Source organism: Pelecanus crispus, chromosome 13 (genome assembly GCF_030463565.1).
Source record: "Pelecanus crispus isolate bPelCri1 chromosome 13, bPelCri1.pri, whole genome shotgun sequence".
Classification (NCBI taxonomy): Eukaryota; Metazoa; Chordata; class Aves; order Pelecaniformes; family Pelecanidae; genus Pelecanus; species Pelecanus crispus.
Window position 1 is genome coordinate 25,247,637 of NC_134655.1, and position 19,662 is coordinate 25,267,298.

The window sequence follows — 19,662 nt, forward strand, 5'->3', positions numbered from 1 at the left end:
TTGAAGGACAAAAGCTTTGGTCTTTTAGAAAGAAAGTCCATATTCTACCTCCAACCCTTCTTCCTAAGCTCCAGCCTCCCCTCTCAACTACATGATTCAGACCTGGTATTAAGTCAGAAATTCAGACCCTGGCTACTAAGCTTAATACTGAAGCTTGCGCAAGTTAGTAGGAAGGCACAGTGTCAAACCGTTAGCACTTTACGTAATTCAGTAGAAGTATCTGCTGGCCTCCCCACGCAACGGGAGAGGACAGCAACACGGCCACTTCAGTAAGCAATACAAAACTAAATGCAGTGAGACTTCACCCAAAGCCAAACCATTTCAGATTTGCCCCAATACGTGTTTGGTTTCCTAAGCCACCCCAGGAAGATGCAAATACTATTCTTTCTTCTGTTGCTTAACTCCAGCATTTGCCCAAAACTTGATAAATAAGACCATGGTCACTCTTCTGTAGTGGTTCCAGCGTAGCACGATTACGAGTGAATGACGGGAGAGGATGGGAAAGAGGGGAGAAGAGAGTGCAGGGCAGCAGGTGCAGGGGAGAGTTTACATGGACTCAAACTCATCAATGCGCTGCTTGGTGTTGCCCTGCCGAATCTGACGGAGGGTCTTGTATTTGTCTCGGCCCAGACGCATGTTCTCAGCATGGATCATATCATTGGCTGTCTTCTTGGTTTCATCCCGAGCATTTGCGAGCTCCGAGGAAAGAGCCTTCGGAGAAGGGGAAAACAGATAGCAATGGGTTAGCACATGCCAGAGACTCAAAGCTGGACAAGGAGGTTTCTTGCTGATCCTCCTAAAGATTCAATATCCATGGAGACAGGAAACAGATAAGCCTGAATGTTTACAGATCTGGGCAACCTGCTCTAGCTGACCCTGCTCGAGCAAGGAAGTGGGACTAGATGATCTTAAGAGGTCCCTTCCAACCTAAACAATTCTGTAATTCTGTGGAAGTTAATATTTTTCCCTAACATTTGAAGGTAGAAAACATCAGGCAGTCTGTCACCCTATTTATCTTTGACAGTAAGAAAGACTGTCTCCAATGTACTTCAGAAGAGTCAAGTGGAGGAATCCCTAAAGACAACGGGAGCATCTTGCAGAATTTGAGCAACGACTAGCCTTCTACCACAAAAGAAACTTGCTGCAGAAGATAAAGTGCACCTCTGTCACTCTGCCTGTGCATAACCACCACAGCATGATGCAGAACAAGAACGCCTGATGCAAGTCAGTTAGCTAGCAGGCAGTACAACAAAATGCTTGGAAAGAGTCAACACCAGAAGACTGGAGTTCCTCATGAGAAGGTGGCGCAGCACTGCTCTCTCCATGCTGAGCCCTAGTGGGCTGCTTGCAGGGTTTTGCAATGCAGCCCAGTCAGACAAGACAGTTACAGGCAGCTGCTTGATAGGAACTGGACCAAGTTCTCCGATTCATTGCAGTGGGGACTATGAACAGCTGTCAGATGGCTGGCAAGACTCACACAAGCACACTACATCTGACAGATGCTGCTTTTTGGCACTGCTTGAAAACACTTCACTACTTCCAGTGAAATGGAAATCAAGTGCCAGGAGACAAGATCTGCCTCTCTGCTCAATAGTTAAGCAGCTATCTGGCAAGATCATGATCACCCCTCCCTCACCCCTTTTTTTTTTTTTAAATACCAGTAATACCTCCCAGCTGCAGTTAATGGCAAGAAGAATAGAAACAGCACCTAGACACACACCTTCTCTGCTGCCAATTTCTTACCTTCAAGTGTTTCTGGACCCGTTCGTTCTTCTCCGCTTCAGTGGTGCGCTCCTCCTCACTGCGGTCCTTGATGGTGGCCTCTGATCGTAGCTCAGCGCTGGCTTCTGCTGCATTCTCATCCTGCTCATCATCATGCTCGTTCTCAGAGTGCATGGGCTCAGTGACGTGAGGGGTGCTCATGGCAGTCTTCAGCTCCTCTCTGGTCTTTTCTAGGTCCTCCTGCACCATCTGTGCCTGCAGTAGGGCATGCCACAGTGAGTTAGTCAATATAATCCTGAGTACGTAAGACTTCTCACAGAAGCGCACAGAAGCACTACTCAGTGCTTATTACAGGAAGTCTTGCACCTCTTGCACGCTGATGTGCTATGTTCCAAAGCTACTCAGCCACAATCATTTGTGCCTGGCCAGCAGATCAAGGGAGGTTATCCTCCCCCTCTACTCTGCCCTGGTGAGGCCACATCTGGAGTACTGTGTCCGGGTCTGGGCTCCCCAGTTCAAGAAGGACAAGGAACTACTGGAGAGAGAGTCCAGCGGAGGGTTACGAAGATGATTAGGGGACCGGAGCATCTCTCTTATGAGGAAAGGCTGAGAGAGATGGGTCTGTTTAGCCTGGAGAAGAGGAGACTGAGAGGAGATCTTACCAATGCTTACAAATATCTTAAGGGCAGCTATCAGGAGGATGAGGCCAGACTCTTTTCAGTGGTGCCCAGCGACAGGATAAGGGACAATGGGCACAAACTGAAACACAGGAAGTTCCATCTGAATATGAGGAAAAACTTCTTTGAGGGTGACAAGAGCACTGGAACAGGCTGCCCAGAGAGGTTGTAGAGTCTCCTTCTCTGGAGATATTCAAAACTCACCTGGACACAATCCTGTGCAACCTGCTCTAGGTGAACCTGCTTTAGCAGGGGTGTTGGACTAGATGAGCTCCAGAGGTCCCTTCCAACCCCAATCATTCTGTGATGTGCAAAACTTTCTACTGGCTAACACTTCAGAGATCTGAAGAATGGTTATGATTCATGGAAAATGGGCTATAGGCCTAATTAGTCAAAATATTTGTACATGGAGTTAGAATAAGGCACTCATTCCACCAAGAAAAGCAAAGATGGGTATTTACAGCCTCAAGCTTGCAGACATTCAGTCTAGTGTGGTATCTAGTGCAGTAGTTTAGGTCACAACACAGAATGAAGAGCAACTCCACAAAAAGTACTGCCGTTTGCTCAGATTCTGCTTTACCTTCTGTTGCCACTCCTGGGCCTCGCTCTCTTTCTTCTGCCTGGCCAGCTCCAGCTGCATGATCCTAGCTGTGAGTTCTGCCATCTCAGAAGCCTGGGACGGGGGGGGAGGGGGGAAAAGAAAAAAAAAAAAAAGGCTTTTACTGGGGACAAAACCAAAGTACTTGCTAAAGGAAGCATTTAGTCTTAAGTCCTGAATAAAAACAGTATCTCTAACATCTTTTCAGTAAGCAGAAAGCCTTGCTGTAAACTTCAGTCCCACCAATATCTCCACGATGCAAGGAAAAAGGAAGCCAAAAAAGTTTTGGGTTTTGTTGCTTTCCCCACCACCACACCCCTTCTCCTACAAACAGAGATACAGAACTCAATTCTTTGACTCCAAACCAAGGAAAGCAATTAGTGAGCTCTACAGTCTGTTCTCAGCATCACATGAAAAAAGAAAAAAAAAAAAAAGGCAAAAAGCACAACAATCCAGATCTACTGTACAAATACACTTGTATTTAGGTTCATCTGCTTGAGGCTATAAACTACAGAACCAAACTATGCTTCTTCACTATATTCATAGCCTGGTTTGCTTCAAGAGCTTAGATGCCTACCCTAACACTATTTTCCCTACGTGATTTTCAGCTCACCCACTTACCAGCTGTTCCTGGGTCTTTTGTTGATCATGGGATGCTTTCAATAGGGCCTCCTTTGCCTCTTCTGCTTCTCTACGTTCTTTAGCCAGTTTCTCTGCTTCCTCCTGAGCTCGCTTTCTCTCCTGTTCCAGCTCCATAGCTCTACGAGTCTGTTCTTCCAGTTCTGAAAGAATAGGGGAGCGCATTTTAAAACAGATCAAGTGAAGACTGGCAGTAGAAGAGGAAGGTGCCCTTACACCTACGTTCTGGATGACGGTTTTCCTTCAGAGGGACAGGTAAAGGAGAGATGCAAGCAACTGTCCCCCTACCTCTCCTTCGCATTGGAACTGGAAGATTAAGAGCCAGGCCTGTTCCAAGCTAACAGATTACTTGCCCGATTGATTTGTGGACAAGTACCCATCCCAAAATGACATCCTTAAAGGCAGAGAATCATACAGCATTTTGCTTGGGCAACACTACACTGTAACACCAGCCAAGCATTTAGATAGTAATCACACCAGAGTACTGGCTGGTGTGACCCCCGATATGCTTTTTGACTCCCTCCTCTACAGATGTGCTGGGATAAAGCTCCCAGCCAGCACATGAACAACTGCAAGATCCTCTTGCTGCCAGAGAGGCATCTTGGCTGCCACCCATCTCTTTAATGCAAGTCCTATTTCAGCAGCTGCATATGGAGGGCTTGTATTCAGCTTCAGAAGGCTAAACCAGGGCCCTAACACCAGTTAGCACGCCAATACTGGAGAGCCAAATGGCTCAGAGATGCTCATAGCTTTACTACTTGAACCCTTCTCACTCAGACTATGCATCTAAGGAAATACTGGAACATTTCACATTACCTTGCTGAGCTTTCTTGGTTTGCTCCTCAATCTGCTTGAGTCTCTCCATTAGCTCCTCCTTCTCACGTTCAATCTTCTCTTTTTCCTTTTCTGCCAACTCCCTCTTCTTCTTCTCATTCTCCAGCAGGGCTCTGATGAGGGGAAAGTCATAATGCAGTTTCAAATTAACAACTACTCAGATGGGAGCACTTCCTAGTGAAGCCATGAGCACAAGAGACATGCACTACAGCACTCAGCTGATGAGTTTTACTCTAGATGTGCCTCTATAAAGAGGTGTAGAAAGAAAAAGCTGTGCTGCCATTCACCTCAATGGCAAGTTCATAATAGCAATGTTGTAAGGGAAATCTCCTTATGTCAAGATCCATATTAGTCCCGTCAAATAGATGGACAAATCTTTAACTCTAAGAAAGTGATGGTGGGTCACATTTGCAATGACTGCCATTTCCATCATCCCATTAGATTTACTGAAGCGGAAAGCAATCTGCTCTATTTTTGGCTCAAGCAGATTAAGGTGCTGCCAGCAATTTGTCTAGCACATGATGCTATCGTGCAGTGATCGCCCGAGTCCGGGTTATTCAGAACCCTACCAACCTCTCCATCTGTTTCTGATGCTTCTCTTCCCGAGCCTGTGCTTTCATCTGCTGCACCTCAATGGTATCTGGTTTACGTCTGCGCATGTAGAGCTCGTGGTTCCCCATGCAAAGTGCCAAGATTCGTTTGTTAATCCGTAACCGAGGGGCATAGAATACAAAGTCCTTGGGACAAGAAAAAGGCAGCATTAGACCTGTTCTTTCAGCATAAGAAGCCCCCAGTGTATGCAATATGCTCCAAGACCCTAAGTCTTCTAGAATTGCTAGCCAACTTTTCTTAACAGTGTTTAATTCATTGGTGGTGGTAGTTAGATACCTCTATTTCAGGAATTAATTTCAACCTGACAAATACACAGAGGGCAGAAGTGCCCAACTTGTTGTTACAGTGTGCTGGGTTGCATTATAAAGAATCGCTAGCACACAGAGTAGAAGCAACTTAGCTTCGCTGTTTCATTACAAACACCGTCAGGGGCTGGTTTACCAGGCACACTGAGATTACAACTTCTCCTACCTTTCCTCCCACTTAGTTATTTAATGCAGTAGTCTGGCCAGCCACATCAAGTGTAATGTTTTGTCTTATGCCAGAAAGGGTGTTAAACATTATGTCCAATGGATAAATAACTTTGTTCTGTTAAAAAGGAGCAACAGCAGGAGGGAAATGCTTCCAAGCAACAATGCAACAAGAATGACCAGAAGAACAGAAGGTATCAGCTGACACAGGAAATTAATAAGCCTTAAAGATAACCAATTACACATTCATTATAAATTTGCAAGGAAAAAACCCTCCCAGCGTATCCTACAAAATGACCTGAAGCTTCAGCTTCAAATAAGGTGAAAAACTGCAGAAGACCATCCCACACACTACTAAAGCCAACAAGCTGCAAAGGAAGCATTAGCAGTTAACATAGGTGCCTCAGATCCCTAATTGTATTATCAGAGAATCTGAACAGTCGTAAGAGAATCAGAAACCCTAAGCAAAGAGCTTCTCCCTGCCACTGACTTTGAACAGCTTAAAGTTATACTGAATAAATTTCTACCCTCCTAGCCAGAAACAAATCCCAACTATCACCTTACTGCCATTAGATGCATCCTGTGCATACTGCCCTGAACAGATCAGGTAGTAGAGCACTGCTTAAGTTAGCATTGACATTATTGATGAAAAGATTGTGTGAAGGGGGAAGGAAAAAAAAAAAAAAAAGAAAAAGGAAAAGAGATCATTCAGCTAAGAAGCCAGAAGTTTAATTTGATTGTTGCTTCTTACTGGTGCTTTCTTGTCAATTGGCTTGATAACAAATTTCTTGTCATTGAATGAGATATTTCTGATCTCACTCCAAGGGAATCCAATTTTCGGTGTTAGCCTGCAGAAATGGAAAGCAAAAGGAAATAAAAAAGCCCCAGGTCATTCCAAATTCTTGACTACAGTATAAAGCTCAAATTCTACCAAATCTGCCCTCATATTTCAGTACTCCTATGTTGACTGGAATCAGCAAACAAAATTAGTCATGCAAATGAACTGCAAACATAAGAAGCAGTTTTTCAATCCCCCTTGGTTTTTTTAATGGAAAACAGAACTGGAGAATGCACCTGTGGCGGGAAGACTAGGGATACAAGTAAAACTAGCTTGAAGAGTTTCCAATTTCTTGTGCTTTTTGGTCCAAAGCAGCACACTTTATGGATCATTCTGGCAGTGTCAAAAACACAGCCAAGAATGACACAGAAATGGTAGAGTTTAGTTAAAGACCTGAATTCCTGAAAAGATTCATTTGGAATACCTTTATACTGGAAAGGAGTTGAAGGCAATGATGAGGAGAGGGGGTTTATTACCTGTCATTCTGCTCATAAATGTTGAGTCCCAGAGCATCTACACCTAGCCAGAGTTCAGAGCCCTTCTTGTTCTTAATGTTGAAGTAGTTCACACCATACATTTCCAGATCCTGTGCAATTTTCAGGTACTCCAACACAGCATCTTCTCTGCAGCGTGCAAAAAGAAAGCAGATATTGCTTTTTGAGCCTATAAGCCGTTAGAGCAAGAAGGTGGTCTTTTCCTACATGGGCAGAGCAGCAACAAGCTGGCAAAGGTTGCAAGCATCACCCTAGTAGATAATAACAAACAAACTCTGCAAACTCAGTTTTGTTTTAACTAAGAACAGCCAGCTGATGTGGACTAGCACAGGCAGAGGCACATGAACCTAGCTAACTCTGAGCAGAATAACCTGAAGAATGCTAACTCCTCCTGAAGCAAGCCACCGATTTCTGTATGCATTCATACATTACACACTAGCACACATCACGCTACTTTAAATACAGCAGTTTCACACTGCATTATTTACCTAATCATTCCTCGATGTTCCTCATGCCACACCTGGATCCTCTCCTCCCACTGGTCCTTGTTAAGCTTGTGCTGCTCCAGAACTCTAGAAAGAGTACATGGGATGTTTGAGACCAGCCACTGCACTTATGCACACACAGCCGCATCACTCTTGAATAACACTTCATTAAATACTCCACCAACATCACAGTTCCCCCACAAAAATACTCCAGCAAATACAGTTTTATTATAAGGCTAGCTAGAGGCACACTGGTTAGTATTCAGACTTCTGACAAATGATAAGTTGTATTCAGTTGTGCTTCTCTTGTAGCATTGCATTTTTTGGTTTTGGAGCTTCTCTCACTACTTCTGATTAGAGTTTCTTCAGTAGCAATAGGATGTTTAAGATTAAAGCTCTTAATTAAATGAATACTAATCCCAATCCTCAGGGAGGCACCAGGCTATGTTTTATCCTGAACGTTCCAATCAAGACATCATCCTCCTGCCCCGCCAAATCCCAAACCCTTTAAGGCAAAAAAGGTCTAAGACTCTAAGACTACCCAGGTTCCCTTACCTCTGTGGGAGCAGTTTGTCACTACCAAGGTAGCCAGACTTGTGCACCTCTTTGTTGAAGTCTCCATATTTTGACTGGACGGCGTAAGAAGCCAGAAGGACGGCTGTTTCTGGAGGGCAATAAATGTCATCGTTCAGAATTGCCTCCTTCACTTGGAGGAAGAAAAGGCGCTGCGTGATGTCCTGGATCAGCTCTTCTGCAACATCCTCCGGGTAGAACTTGGCACGGAATTTGAAAAGCAGAGGGCTTTCTTTGCGTACATCCTGTGCTGTTACCTGGAACAGAGTCATCAGATTGTATAGCCCACATACCAAGTGAAGGGGAGCAGGTTTATGAGCAGGAAGACAAGCACGCTTTAGAAAAAAATTCTCCTTTCCAGTGCAGAAGCAAGTGGGCAGAAAAGCAAGGATTTTCAATTACTTACTGCTAAATACCTCATCACCTCTCCCCACAGGACTTATGACAATAGACTAGTTATGATCGGTGCTAGGTAAGTTACTTTCCAGGTTTCTCTCCAAGGTGCTCACATGAGCACCACATTAGCATGTTACCAGGAAGGTTAAGAGATCTGCCTGGATAACAAACTAGATGCAGGACTAGATGCAGGAGGACAGATGCAGGTCAAACACCATGACTCCTTGTACCTTGGGGAGGGGGTGTGTGGACTGAAGGCAGGCAACACCAACTTGCTAATCTTGCAGTACTTCAGGTGTATGGAGAGGCGAGAACAGATCCCCGACAGAAGTACAGAGACTGAATTTGCCCCTGCCATCCAAGAGAAGGGAGCCCAGGACAAGTGAAAGCTTGGAGCAAACATACCTTTTTGTTCAATTTCAGCCATGTTGAGAAGCCCTTGGTGTCCTGATACTGAAGTCCAAAAAACCAGACCTCTCTTAGACCAATTGTCTTGACGACCTGGAAGAAAGATGATTAGCAAGAGCCCCAGCCAGATGGGCTGATCTCACTGGTGGCAGAGAACATGTTAGAGATAGGTTCAGACAAACACGAAGACAACCAGTGCCCCAGCCTTCTGCCTCCCCTGCTACGGTGCACATACGTAGATGACAGGGCATCTGAGAGGTCTTAAGTGGGAGATGTATTGTGTTCTTCCCTCTCCCTCATCTCTTTAACACTTGTTGCTATTTATAAACAACAGCTGGGACACTATTTTCTTCAGCTACTTATAAGCCAACATGTATAGCCAAAATACGATGATGCAGCAGGTCTGACCGGTGTAATAGTTGCCAGGAATCAACAATGCAGCTCCATTTTCAGGTACACCCCTCACTTACCATGCAAATGTACTACTCCTGGGCAAGCCAGGAATCACCCTGCTAGGTTGTGTCCTACTAGGCTCTGCTATCTACTCCACCAATAGCCATGGACAGGCCTTTCATGCAGCTCTTCAATGAGTGGCACCGTTAAGAGGTACTACAGGGGGTAAATCAATATGCTGTCCCTCGTGCCAGGACAAAGACCCACTGCAGAAATTAACTACACCGCTACGTAAGCTCTCTCCTTAGTCATTTCCCTAGCACACCATGGGTGCTATGTGAATAAGAGTTAAGAAGGCTTTACAGGCATACTGTAACAAGAGACAAGAGCCTCATGGGGGGGCAAGACTACTACAGTATAATGCTCCTGCTGGTAAAAAGAAGGGGGAAGTTTCTCGGTAAAGCCTGTTCACTAGCACAAAGCCACAGCTTTGTGCCCTGGCAAGTCTGGGACATGCCACAGGGTGCAGCAAGCCTAGAGACTGAAGTTCCCCCACATCTCTCCTGAACCCCCAGGAGCTGTTCTGGTACCGGCATACAAGGCACTTACCTGTCACCTCCATTACTAGACAAGGAATGGGAAGGGAGAAGACACTTGCCTTTAGGTCGACACTGTACCTAAAGTACGACACTGCAAGCTGTTTTTACGTACCACACCTCGGGCTTGCTCACAGCTTCCCTCTGTCACAGGGACTCAACAACTGGACAGCAAGCGATGAGCCTCGCCCCGGGAAAACCAGCTGCCTGATCATGCTGTGCCCCCTGCCAGCTAAGCTGAGGTTATTTTGTACTGCCTTGTTCCATGTTTTATGGTCTCTCCCTAAATGCCTACTTCCTTTTGAATTACTCCCTTGTTGAATCCTAAGGATGCACTCTGTTCCCTTCTAATGCGGTCTCTAGCTTTGGCAAGATACACCAAGGATGTACATTCCCAACAAACACATTACTAGTCAGATTCTTTAGGGCTTGGATCAGACGTTTCTTCTGGCCTTACAAAAGCAGCATTAGGGCCCTAGTTCCTTTCAGGCCCAAAACCCAAAAGGAGCTTTCAGCAAAGGCATGCTATTAGCACACACAGAGACAAAAACCTACGCAAGGTCATGTAGTCTATATACATCATCCCACCGGAGTCCATGAAATTATTCAGCCTGTCCTTGCTCGAACACGAGCTGGAGAGCTGGCCTAAAGCCCCTGTAAACACAGGGGAGCATGGGGCAGATAAACCTTCACTTGCGCGTACCACGTAGTAGGATGCGCATAGCTAAGGAGACTTTTGGAGAGGAATACGGAGTTTGCTGTATGCGTTGAAAGCACGTGGTGCAAGGAGAGGAAGAAAGGCTGTCCTGGAGCCTAAGGAAAGCTCTGTTCTCCGCAGCATTAACATCTGAATGGGATGGAAGCTCCCCCCTCTGCTGCATGTGTCTGCTTGCCTCACTTCCATTTGTCAGCAGCTTACGCCTGGGAATTCAACAAGCTGGACTGCCAGCAAGGAACTGAAAGGCATCACGCTGAGGCCCTGCACAAAAGGACTTTTATTCCACAGAAGTCTGCACAGCAATAGCAGTGACAACAACGGACTGGACAGAGGAGAGGGGGAGACAGCGCAGCACCCAACATCACACCCCCAAGCTGCTACTGACTCGAGTGGGGGCGGTGGGGAGGACTATCTAGTCCTCCTCCCTCCTTCCCACCTCAAGCTTTAGCAGGTTATTTAGTTCCATTTAGCAAGAGAAAAAGCATGAAGAAGAAACAGCTCTCCACAGCTGCAAGGAGTCTGGCTGGCAGTTAGCAGTTCAGTTATGTTTGGGGGTGTACAGCATCCAGAGCCCTGATGAACTGCGAGACGTTCCAAAAAGCAAACAGTTACTGGCAGCGGCTGAGGATGGAGAAGGGCTGGCCACAAGACAGGAGAATAGAGAGTACTGTTTAACACAGACCACTACATTTAAATACCTAAAGTTTACACTCTCAGCTGGAGGGTGACATCTTTTCTTCGTGCCAGGAGAACATTAAATGAATCCCTGGGTCTTGTTTAGCCTGCAGTACAAGGCTTAGTCTACAGCTGGCAACAGATTACAGGCGGCCTTAAAATCCAGCTGTCCCACAGTACCTTGACCAGCCACCACAAAGCTCTTCACCAAGTGCCATTAGCTTAAAATTCCACTTAGTATGCAACATTGCCTCAGGGGAAGAGGTGCATTTCTGGTGACTCTCACTTCACCTTCTGCAGACAGTCTAAGCACACAGTAGTATAATTTTTTTTATTTATGTTCAGAGAAGAAACACAAGGTCTTCTGGGTAATGTTTTTTCTTACTTTTCCTTACTCCACATTTTCCAGGCCTGCATGACTCTTCCTGTCCTTCCTCTCAGCACTCACCTTCTCCCTCTGAACGATGTTCTTGCCATTGAGTGCTGCCCCACTGCTGCAGCAGCAGGAGAGCCATGAGCAACCTCTTAAATGCAGATGAAGATGATGACTGAAGATTGCCCTCATTCTCAGCCCAGGAAATACACCACACTGGCAAACAAGCACGGATCCTGCATGAAAGCACTATCTACACATGGGCAAGACCAAAGCACACAAGCAGAGGAGAACACATTCCACTCAGACCAAGTTCCTGCACCAAAGGATCCCAGGCTATACCGCAGCACAAATGTGTCTTGAATCTCACCTGCTGTCCTAGTTAAAGATGAAGTGGGCCTCTCCCCCTTCCTATGACAGGCATGTCAAGTACTTCTGAGAGAAAACTGCTAGCAACCCTTATTGCTGGAGGAGCTCTGAACTTGAGCCCACCTTGCAGTTTCATATGCCATAGTCAAAAATGACTTAGAACATGGTCTTCCAGGTACCCTAACTTAACACCCAAGATGGACTCCATCTACAGCCATAGATATTCAACTGTTCCCTTTCCATATGGCTGCTGGATACTTTTCTAACTTTCCCTTTCAAAGTGCTAAAATGCCAGAGTGCTAAATGACAGGATCTTCTTTTGAGTTTTTAAGCTTATTACAGTTTGCCGTTGACCTCCTTAGCAACAAGCAGTCCATTTTTGGTTGGAGTACTGCTTTTATAAAAGCCAATAAGTTTCCACATGTTCCTGTGAAATTTGAGACACATTTCCATACCACTCAACCACAAGCCTTCATTACACAAACAAGAGTTCTGGGGTTTGCTGGAGGGACCAGCTACTGTCCCGAGACTTGCTGCTTTCTACCATGAAACTGCCATAGTAAGTTTTCAGTTCAGTGCTTTCATCTGCTAGATCAAGTGCTCCAGACCAGTCTCCTATGCATTTAAACACTACTAGGTAGGACCTTACCAAGGCTAAAGGCTTCTCTACAGTCTCCCTCCTCACAAAGCTTAGTTCACAGGCCATGAAAGACCAGCCACTTTTATTCCAAACGCAGCTCAGCTCGGCTGGAGTTACTGAAAAGTCAATAGGCATTTGGTCAGCCTGTGTTGTAAGACGTAGCAACCAGGAAACAAGAGACTGACAAACTGGTACCCTACAAAACCATTAAACTCACTACAGCAGATAAGCAAGCGACGGCAGGGCACGTGAACTCAGACTCTTGAAGCTCTGGTTCTTAATGAAATCTGCAGGATCCTTAAGAATTAGAAAGGAAAAAAAACCCACCACCCCCACACTCGACTGCGTTTTAGGCTCAATGCTGGACATAAAACACAGCATCAGTGACTGGGTTTAGAGTGATCAGAGGGATGCTTATCGTTACTATTTCAACCCATAGCTGAGTGCACTTTTCTATTACAAGCTTAGTTTTGATCCCAAAAGCTCACGAAACCGAGGAAAAGCCTCCTAGGAAGGTTAACCACATGCTTTCAAAGTCTGAGTTTTTCTCAGGTCACATTTCTCCTTAACCTGTGACTTGGTTTCATGGCTCTTAATTGGACAGAGATCACCTTTAATGAGATTGGGTGCTTTCGGTTCCTCTAAAGGCTTGTTCATGCTGGAGTGGCCACCATCTCCTGGACTTTGCAATGTCCAAAAGCTAGCATTGGAAGGACTGAAGTTTACATGGTCAGCTATAGGCTCAGACAGCACTAAGCACATTGCTAAGAAACAAATTGTTCTGAAGCTGGAGAAACAGAGTTCATTTTAGGCTGGGGGAGGAACTGACTGAACAGTTTAGTAACCACAACTCATTGTTAAAAAGATCCTGATGTAAGGCCTATCAAAGGGGTAGAGATCCCCACCCATCAGCTGCATTCACCACCCAACAGACCTAGCAGAGCAGACAGCTAAGACTCCTCTACCAGACACAAGGAGGAGTAAGGGGCTCTGAAGGGGAATGAAAGAACAAGGCGCCAGCAGGATCCAAGGTCAGAAGTGATCAGAAACAAAGCGTTTGAGAAGCTGCCTCATACAGCATGTGGGGGACATGGAAGAAGGGAGTATGTTTTCATACCGCAGAAGTCAAAGCAGCTGAGGATTTTGTGACTAGTCTGTACACAGGCTGCCTGAAGAGCCTGTAAGATGCAGCGTCCCCTAAACCAGGGTATTTCTGCGAAAGCTTTCCAGCCAGCCGTGGAGCACTTAGGCAAGCACATTAGTTACCTCTCTCCGGTCCAAGGTACAGGCCAGCCCCTCTCACCCTGCAGCAGGCCAAAATCTCATTGATTCAAGCTAGAATCAATTTACCCAACAAAAGGAAGTTTGAGAGAAAAAAAGATTGGAGGGGCACAACTTCAAAGCTATCCACAGGAATAAGCAACTAAGCAGTTTTACCAGAGAAACTCTTAATCTTTCATTAGGAGATATACGAAGCAAAGCAATGCTTTATTTTACACACTAGTCTCCAGTCCAACTGCACTTCGGTCTGATACAGAAAAGGGCCAAAGAAGGAAAACAAGCAGCTACCGCTGTTGAGGTGCCTGTGCGCTGCATCCCCAGGAAAGCAGTACTTCAAGGTACCTGCGAAGTAATCAGGCCTGTGGGATAAGCAGCACCCCTGACAGGCACAGCCCATCCCCAAGCTCTTCCTTTAACCCACCACTAGCAGCTGAGGAATGGGAGCAGAGTTACTGGTCTTGCTAGTGAGTTGGCACCGGAGTTCAGCAGCTGATGCTGAGGCACATAAGCAAAGCTGCAGAAGACAAACAGTACAATCCTCCTGTCTCAATTAATCCAGGCTTTATCTGTGCACACAAGCTTCAGCTATTTAAGCTAAAGCTGTAGAGTTACAAGCCTAGGGGATGGGGTGTTATAGGGAGATCTCTAGTATAAATCTTGATGTTACTGAACTGTGTATCAGCACAACGATATTTCTAGAGCCAGCTACTTTGGGGCAGAAGACAATTACCAACAAAGCAGTGAAGCATCTGCATTGTTCTATCACTACGAAAATTCACTTTGGAATTTAACCAAGCAGGAAAGAGAGAGACAGGAACATTTCTACCTCAAGCCCATTCACCCATTATTACTATGAAACTTTAGACTCAGACTGTTCCTCCTCATGAAGCTACTACCTAGACACAAGCTTTCCAAAAGTCTTCTCAATCCTATTCAAAGTAGGTCAGAATTATGTGTGGCATAATGAACATATTTATCTGCTTTTATACCCAACAGGTGGAAACAAATACTGCCTAAATGCTACTGAGCAAAGCCAGCAGCGTGCACCAAGGTGGCTGTGCAGCTAGAAACCTCGGTAATGCTTAGCAGCTTCCTTTTTGCTTAACTTGGAACTGGCAGCTCAAAATGAAAAGGCACTCTAGGGTAAAAACATGCAGATTACCTCAAAATTTTTCTGTGAAAGAGTCAAAAGTCAGGTTTCCCACCAGAAGGTCAGTGTACTACAACAGCAAAATCATAAGTTTGCTTTGTAGAGGAACTCTCCCTTCCCTCAAAAAAGCATTGATGAAAGCAGCTCCTTTTTCAGAACAAGCATCATGCAGAAAATACTAGATTAGCAATTCCAGGAACACAACATAGTTTAAGGGAGCTAGAAAATGAACAGACATAACATTGTTTTTACACACCCCATCACGGGACCCAAGACCACCTCAGGACAGAAACTGAGAGTGAACAGATTATCAGTCAGACAGCAGTCCCTGCTTAGTCCCCGTTAGCAGTGTCAGCAGGGAGAACAGCTCCGGACTACCCCTTTACAGGAACTAATCCGCACAAACAGCCCAGCCATGTGAAACATGCTGGATATATGCCAGCTGACAATATATTCAAAGCGCCACCCCCATACTAAAGGGAGCATGTTCAGTATTTATTGTCAGCTCACTAGAGGCTCTCATGTTTTGGTTTGGTATTCAGTTAGTTCTTTATGCAAAGATCAATAATCTGTTTAAGTATGTCCACATAGAAGTACTTGCTTTCCTTTATGTGCAAGTCAGACTATAAAGTATCTTTTGCAATGGAAAAGAGCCTTGAGTTTTTCATCAAAAAAAAAAAAAAAAAAAAAAAGATGGACAGACAACAGTCTGTTGTGTATCTGCATTCAGAGACCAAGATGAAATGTTTCCCATTGTGGCAGAAGCTGAATAGCTACCTCCTTTGCAATTAGTTTCCTTAATTGTAAGGGCCAATGATTAGATTGCAGGGCAGCAACAGAAGCTGGGGTTAGGCTCCTCAACCACTCACATAGCAGTAGCCTCCAAAACTCCTTATTCATGCTAGAGGTGGACTTTTGACATCCCCACATCTGCTGCCAACTCCCTACCTTACTGCTCCCAGTGTTCTGAAGCCCTGGCAGAGGGTTCGTCTTCCTACCACCATCACCGCGTTGGTACCACCCTAACAGCACCGAGCACTGTTGTGCCAGGTCTTTGACAAACCGTTCAGTCAAAGCCCGGACATCTGCCGCTGGTGAGGCTCCAGGACATTCATTTCAGCAGCAGCCCTATCGGGTACCTCCACAAGGAAGTCTTGTGTGCGAGGCAGTAGAAAACAGTTTAACTCTTATTCCAGCAAGTGTGACACATGGACAGTATAAAGAGATGACATCCACCAGACCTTTTAGAAATAGCAAATGTTTAACAGCTAGCTTCAGACACTATTTCCCCCCACTGTATTTCCTTTTCCAACTCCACTTACAATCCAATTTAGCTGAAGTAAACACTGCCTCATTTACATTAGCAACTTAGAAACTTAGCTCTGCAACAGGATTTGTTTTCTTCCTCTGCAAAGTGTTTACTATGGAAAAAACAAAACAAAACTTCTGTTTAGACAGGTGCTGCATGAAACACACTGCAGGGAAAAGAACACGCAGCTGTTCCAGAACTTGACACGAAGGAGTGAAATCAATTACTAAGACATGAAGAGTTCCCGTACTGGAAACACATTCAGATACTTCTCAAACAGAGATAAGTTGCTGAAGCCCAAGCCTGCCACCACAATGTCAGTTTGCAGCAAAAGCTGCAGATGGTCTAGAGCTGCCTGAAAAAATCATGTGCAGATTAAAAATACTACTGACTTCAGCAGTATCACTTCTTAGCACCTGGTCATTTGCTTGGATAAAGTCAGAAACCAGACATTAAAAAATAATCATGGGAAGCATCCACAGGAAGAACACCCCCTCCAAAAAAAAATTCACCTTTTGATGAACTTGGGGGTATGTCACCTCAGCTTCACCGGCATATGCTCCCATGTGGCGGAGTTCCATGTTGCACACATGGATTCTGGACAGAATCCAGCTCTCACTTCTATCAACCAAAAAACTGTCAGATTTGAGACCACACAGGGCTAAAATACGTAGGAGCTATTATGTAGTAACACACAGACAGCCGAGAACTGCACTGCAACTCAGTACTTTCCTGAAAGAAAGCCTTTCTGCTTTTCCCATTATGAAAGGATGCTCTTTTAGTAAAGCCTAGGATCTCACTCTATTCCCTCCATTTCAGGGCTGGGCTGCAAAGAGCAATATAATATCTAGTGTTGAATCATCCAGCTGAGTATGAGACAAAGTAGTAGTTTGTGGTTAAACATCTAAAAAAAATTTAAATTAGGTTTGCTGGCCCCAAACAAAATAGCTGACTTCTATGGGTGGGTCAGCCCTTAAGTTTCTCTCTTCATTAAGATAGGTACAGTGTAGAGCTGGCCCCAGAACACTTTGCACTACTGAACCACACCCGTATCTGACATATCTGGTCTGGCAGTGCCTTCATCTTGTCATTAATCCAAGATTCATTTTACTTTTCTTTAAGCTATGAACTTAGTGTTCAGACTTTCCTCCAAGTAGCAAATCCATGGCCTTCGGGATTTACAGCAAAGAAACATAGCGGAGCCTGTCAAAGTTTCAGCCGCTGCCATTGATAAAGTCTGTCTTCAGCTGCTCCAGCTTTGGGCTGCACATGCCTCCCTGCTTCTGTCTGGACTGAGTAGGAGGAAATTTGCCTAGCCAGTGAATGCAGAGGAAGGCTGAAGCACCCAGATGAAGACAGCCCAATACAGTACAGTATATAACTTCTCTTAAGATTTCCCTCAGGGCCTGATGGGAGTATAGAGTATCACTTCACCTGCACTTAAGGGTTGCAGCAACATTGGAAACCCAGCTAAGCCTCTCCTGTTTTAGAGACCAACTACTCTTTGAAATCAATTACACAATGCTTGCAAGTCAACCAAAGATAGCTTACCAGCTCCCTCATAAGACTTATCTTATGAATTATGACTGCAGACACTACTGCTTTCCAGTTATTATTATGAGCTACAGCACCAATTCAGTTCATCAGAGGTAAGAATAATTCCCAATACATTCATGGAGATAAAATGCAGTAGGTTTGAAAAAAATGTATAATTTCTTACTATGCTGAGTTCTCTAAGTTATTATACACAGTCATCTTTGAAGTCCTTTAGAAATTGTTTGCTGTTGCCTTAACAGAATCACAACATCTGTAGCAACTTTAGATCTTCTGCAGCTCCATCACTTACCTGATCAAAGAGTTGCTTCCCTGTAGTGTTGGGCTGGATGGCAAACTCCAGCTCAGCATCCATGGTGGTAACACGCACGCTGATCTGGAAGACAGATAATGCATCATTACGACACGTGCTCCGAGTGACGCTACCCATTAACCAAAACCAGCTCCCAAGCGTCCAGGAACTTCACTGCCAGCAGTTAAAGTCATCTGCCCTGCCAGCACGGTGTTCCCCATTTCCCTGTAGTGAAACTTTCCTGTTTCATGGCGTAAGAGTTTATCCTCTCTGTTCCTATTAATATTCCCATCTACATATTGACACACGTGAGAGCCATTTACAGCTTATGAAGTTGAATTTCTAGTGTAGAACATCATGGTGTCTTTCACAAAAAGCAGAGATGTTCTAAACCTCGGTACACACAACCAGACATCCAACCCTTCCATTTGAAGGATGAATGTCAAGGAAGTCCCTGGAAGCATTAACAGCTCAGTCTGCTACAGAACACTAGTTAATACTAACAATACTGTTCCAGTCTCTGTGGGTATTTGGAGAAATTCTAAGGCACAGTCCCTGATAGGCTCCAAGGGCTGTGGGTACGAAGCAGACAGGACGCAAGGATGATCAGCATGTGTCCTTTTTGCCTTAGCACGTAAGAACTAACATATGCACTACTATGTGCAGACGCTTCACAAAGCGGTGGAAGTATCTCTATGTAGTTGCCTACCACCTTCCCATTCTTCCAGGGAGGTGAAAGATCTCTAAACACTGCAGAGATTGTTTAGGTGTAATTTAATATTGCAGTCAAGATTGCACGACAATATTAGCCTTAGATGTAAGAAGGAAGATCATGAATGGTCTTCCAGAAGAAACATTATATGATGCACTCTACCTTGACAGGAGAGTCACCATCAGGTTTTCACACGCGAAATGAGAAGTGGCAAGGGATGGCAGCAAGGGAGTTCACAGTTTCATCCTGCAGAAGCAGGAAGACATCTGTACACCTTTCACCAAGTTCTCATGAAGCAAGTTAAACAGCAGAGGCATTTTACCTCAAAGATTAGTGTAAAACACAGCCAATTCCATTCACAACTCCTGATAGTTACTGGAAAACATCATGCAGATTCTTAGGGGTAGATAGGAACACTCCTGCCTGAACACAGATGCCTTAACTTTTGACCACACAAAGTAAGGCCTACAAAGTACACCAAGCTCTCTGAGAATTAATTTCTATTTGCATACCTATCAACTGAAAAAGGTAAAGATTTTTCACAATTTATGAACACAAGCTGCAGATATTTTAGATCAAAATGTTTTCATGCTTTTCCATCGAATCAAAGGTTCAAAACTTGAAGTTGTACAGACAAGATATTCACAGTGCACCAAACCCCAGCACGCAGGCCTTGCATTCATAGTCTCTTTCTTGCCAACAGCCATTTTATCCACATCAACAAATCCCGATTTCTTTGCTCTTCAGTGTACACTCCACCAGCCTTCCAGGGGTTAGGGGTGGGGAGAAATTACTCTGTGAACAGTTTTAGTAAGAATAACTCAAACTCACATTTCAACTATAAGCTAACCACA

At 44.8% G+C, this 19,662-nt stretch overlaps 1 protein-coding gene across 3 annotated transcripts in view; it reads right to left on the reverse strand.

The window, feature by feature from the left end:
- Positions 1 to 462: 462 nt before the first annotated feature.
- The window catches only part of MSN (moesin), a 46,737-nt gene continuing 27,537 nt past the window's right edge, over positions 463 to 19,662 (reverse strand). Inside the window, exons 2-13 of one of the 3 annotated variants that reach the window (XM_075720414.1) lie at positions 18,097 to 18,180; positions 8,744 to 8,839; positions 7,925 to 8,199; positions 7,373 to 7,456; positions 6,864 to 7,013; positions 6,304 to 6,418; positions 5,044 to 5,207; positions 4,453 to 4,583; positions 3,619 to 3,779; positions 2,980 to 3,072; positions 1,744 to 1,977; positions 463 to 711 (exon numbers count right to left, since the gene is read on the reverse strand). In XM_075720414.1, coding sequence (XP_075576529.1) covers positions 547 to 711; positions 1,744 to 1,977; positions 2,980 to 3,072; positions 3,619 to 3,779; positions 4,453 to 4,583; positions 5,044 to 5,207; positions 6,304 to 6,418; positions 6,864 to 7,013; positions 7,373 to 7,456; positions 7,925 to 8,199; positions 8,744 to 8,839; positions 18,097 to 18,180 — 1,752 coding nt within the window. In that variant the 3' untranslated portion in view covers positions 463 to 546. Of the gene's footprint in view, positions 712 to 1,743; positions 1,978 to 2,979; positions 3,073 to 3,618; positions 3,780 to 4,452; positions 4,584 to 5,043; positions 5,208 to 6,303; positions 6,419 to 6,863; positions 7,014 to 7,372; positions 7,457 to 7,924; positions 8,200 to 8,743; positions 8,840 to 18,096; positions 18,190 to 19,662 lie in introns of those variants that run through there. The other 2 variants (XM_075720413.1, XM_009487174.2) reach the window with 2 other exon arrangements.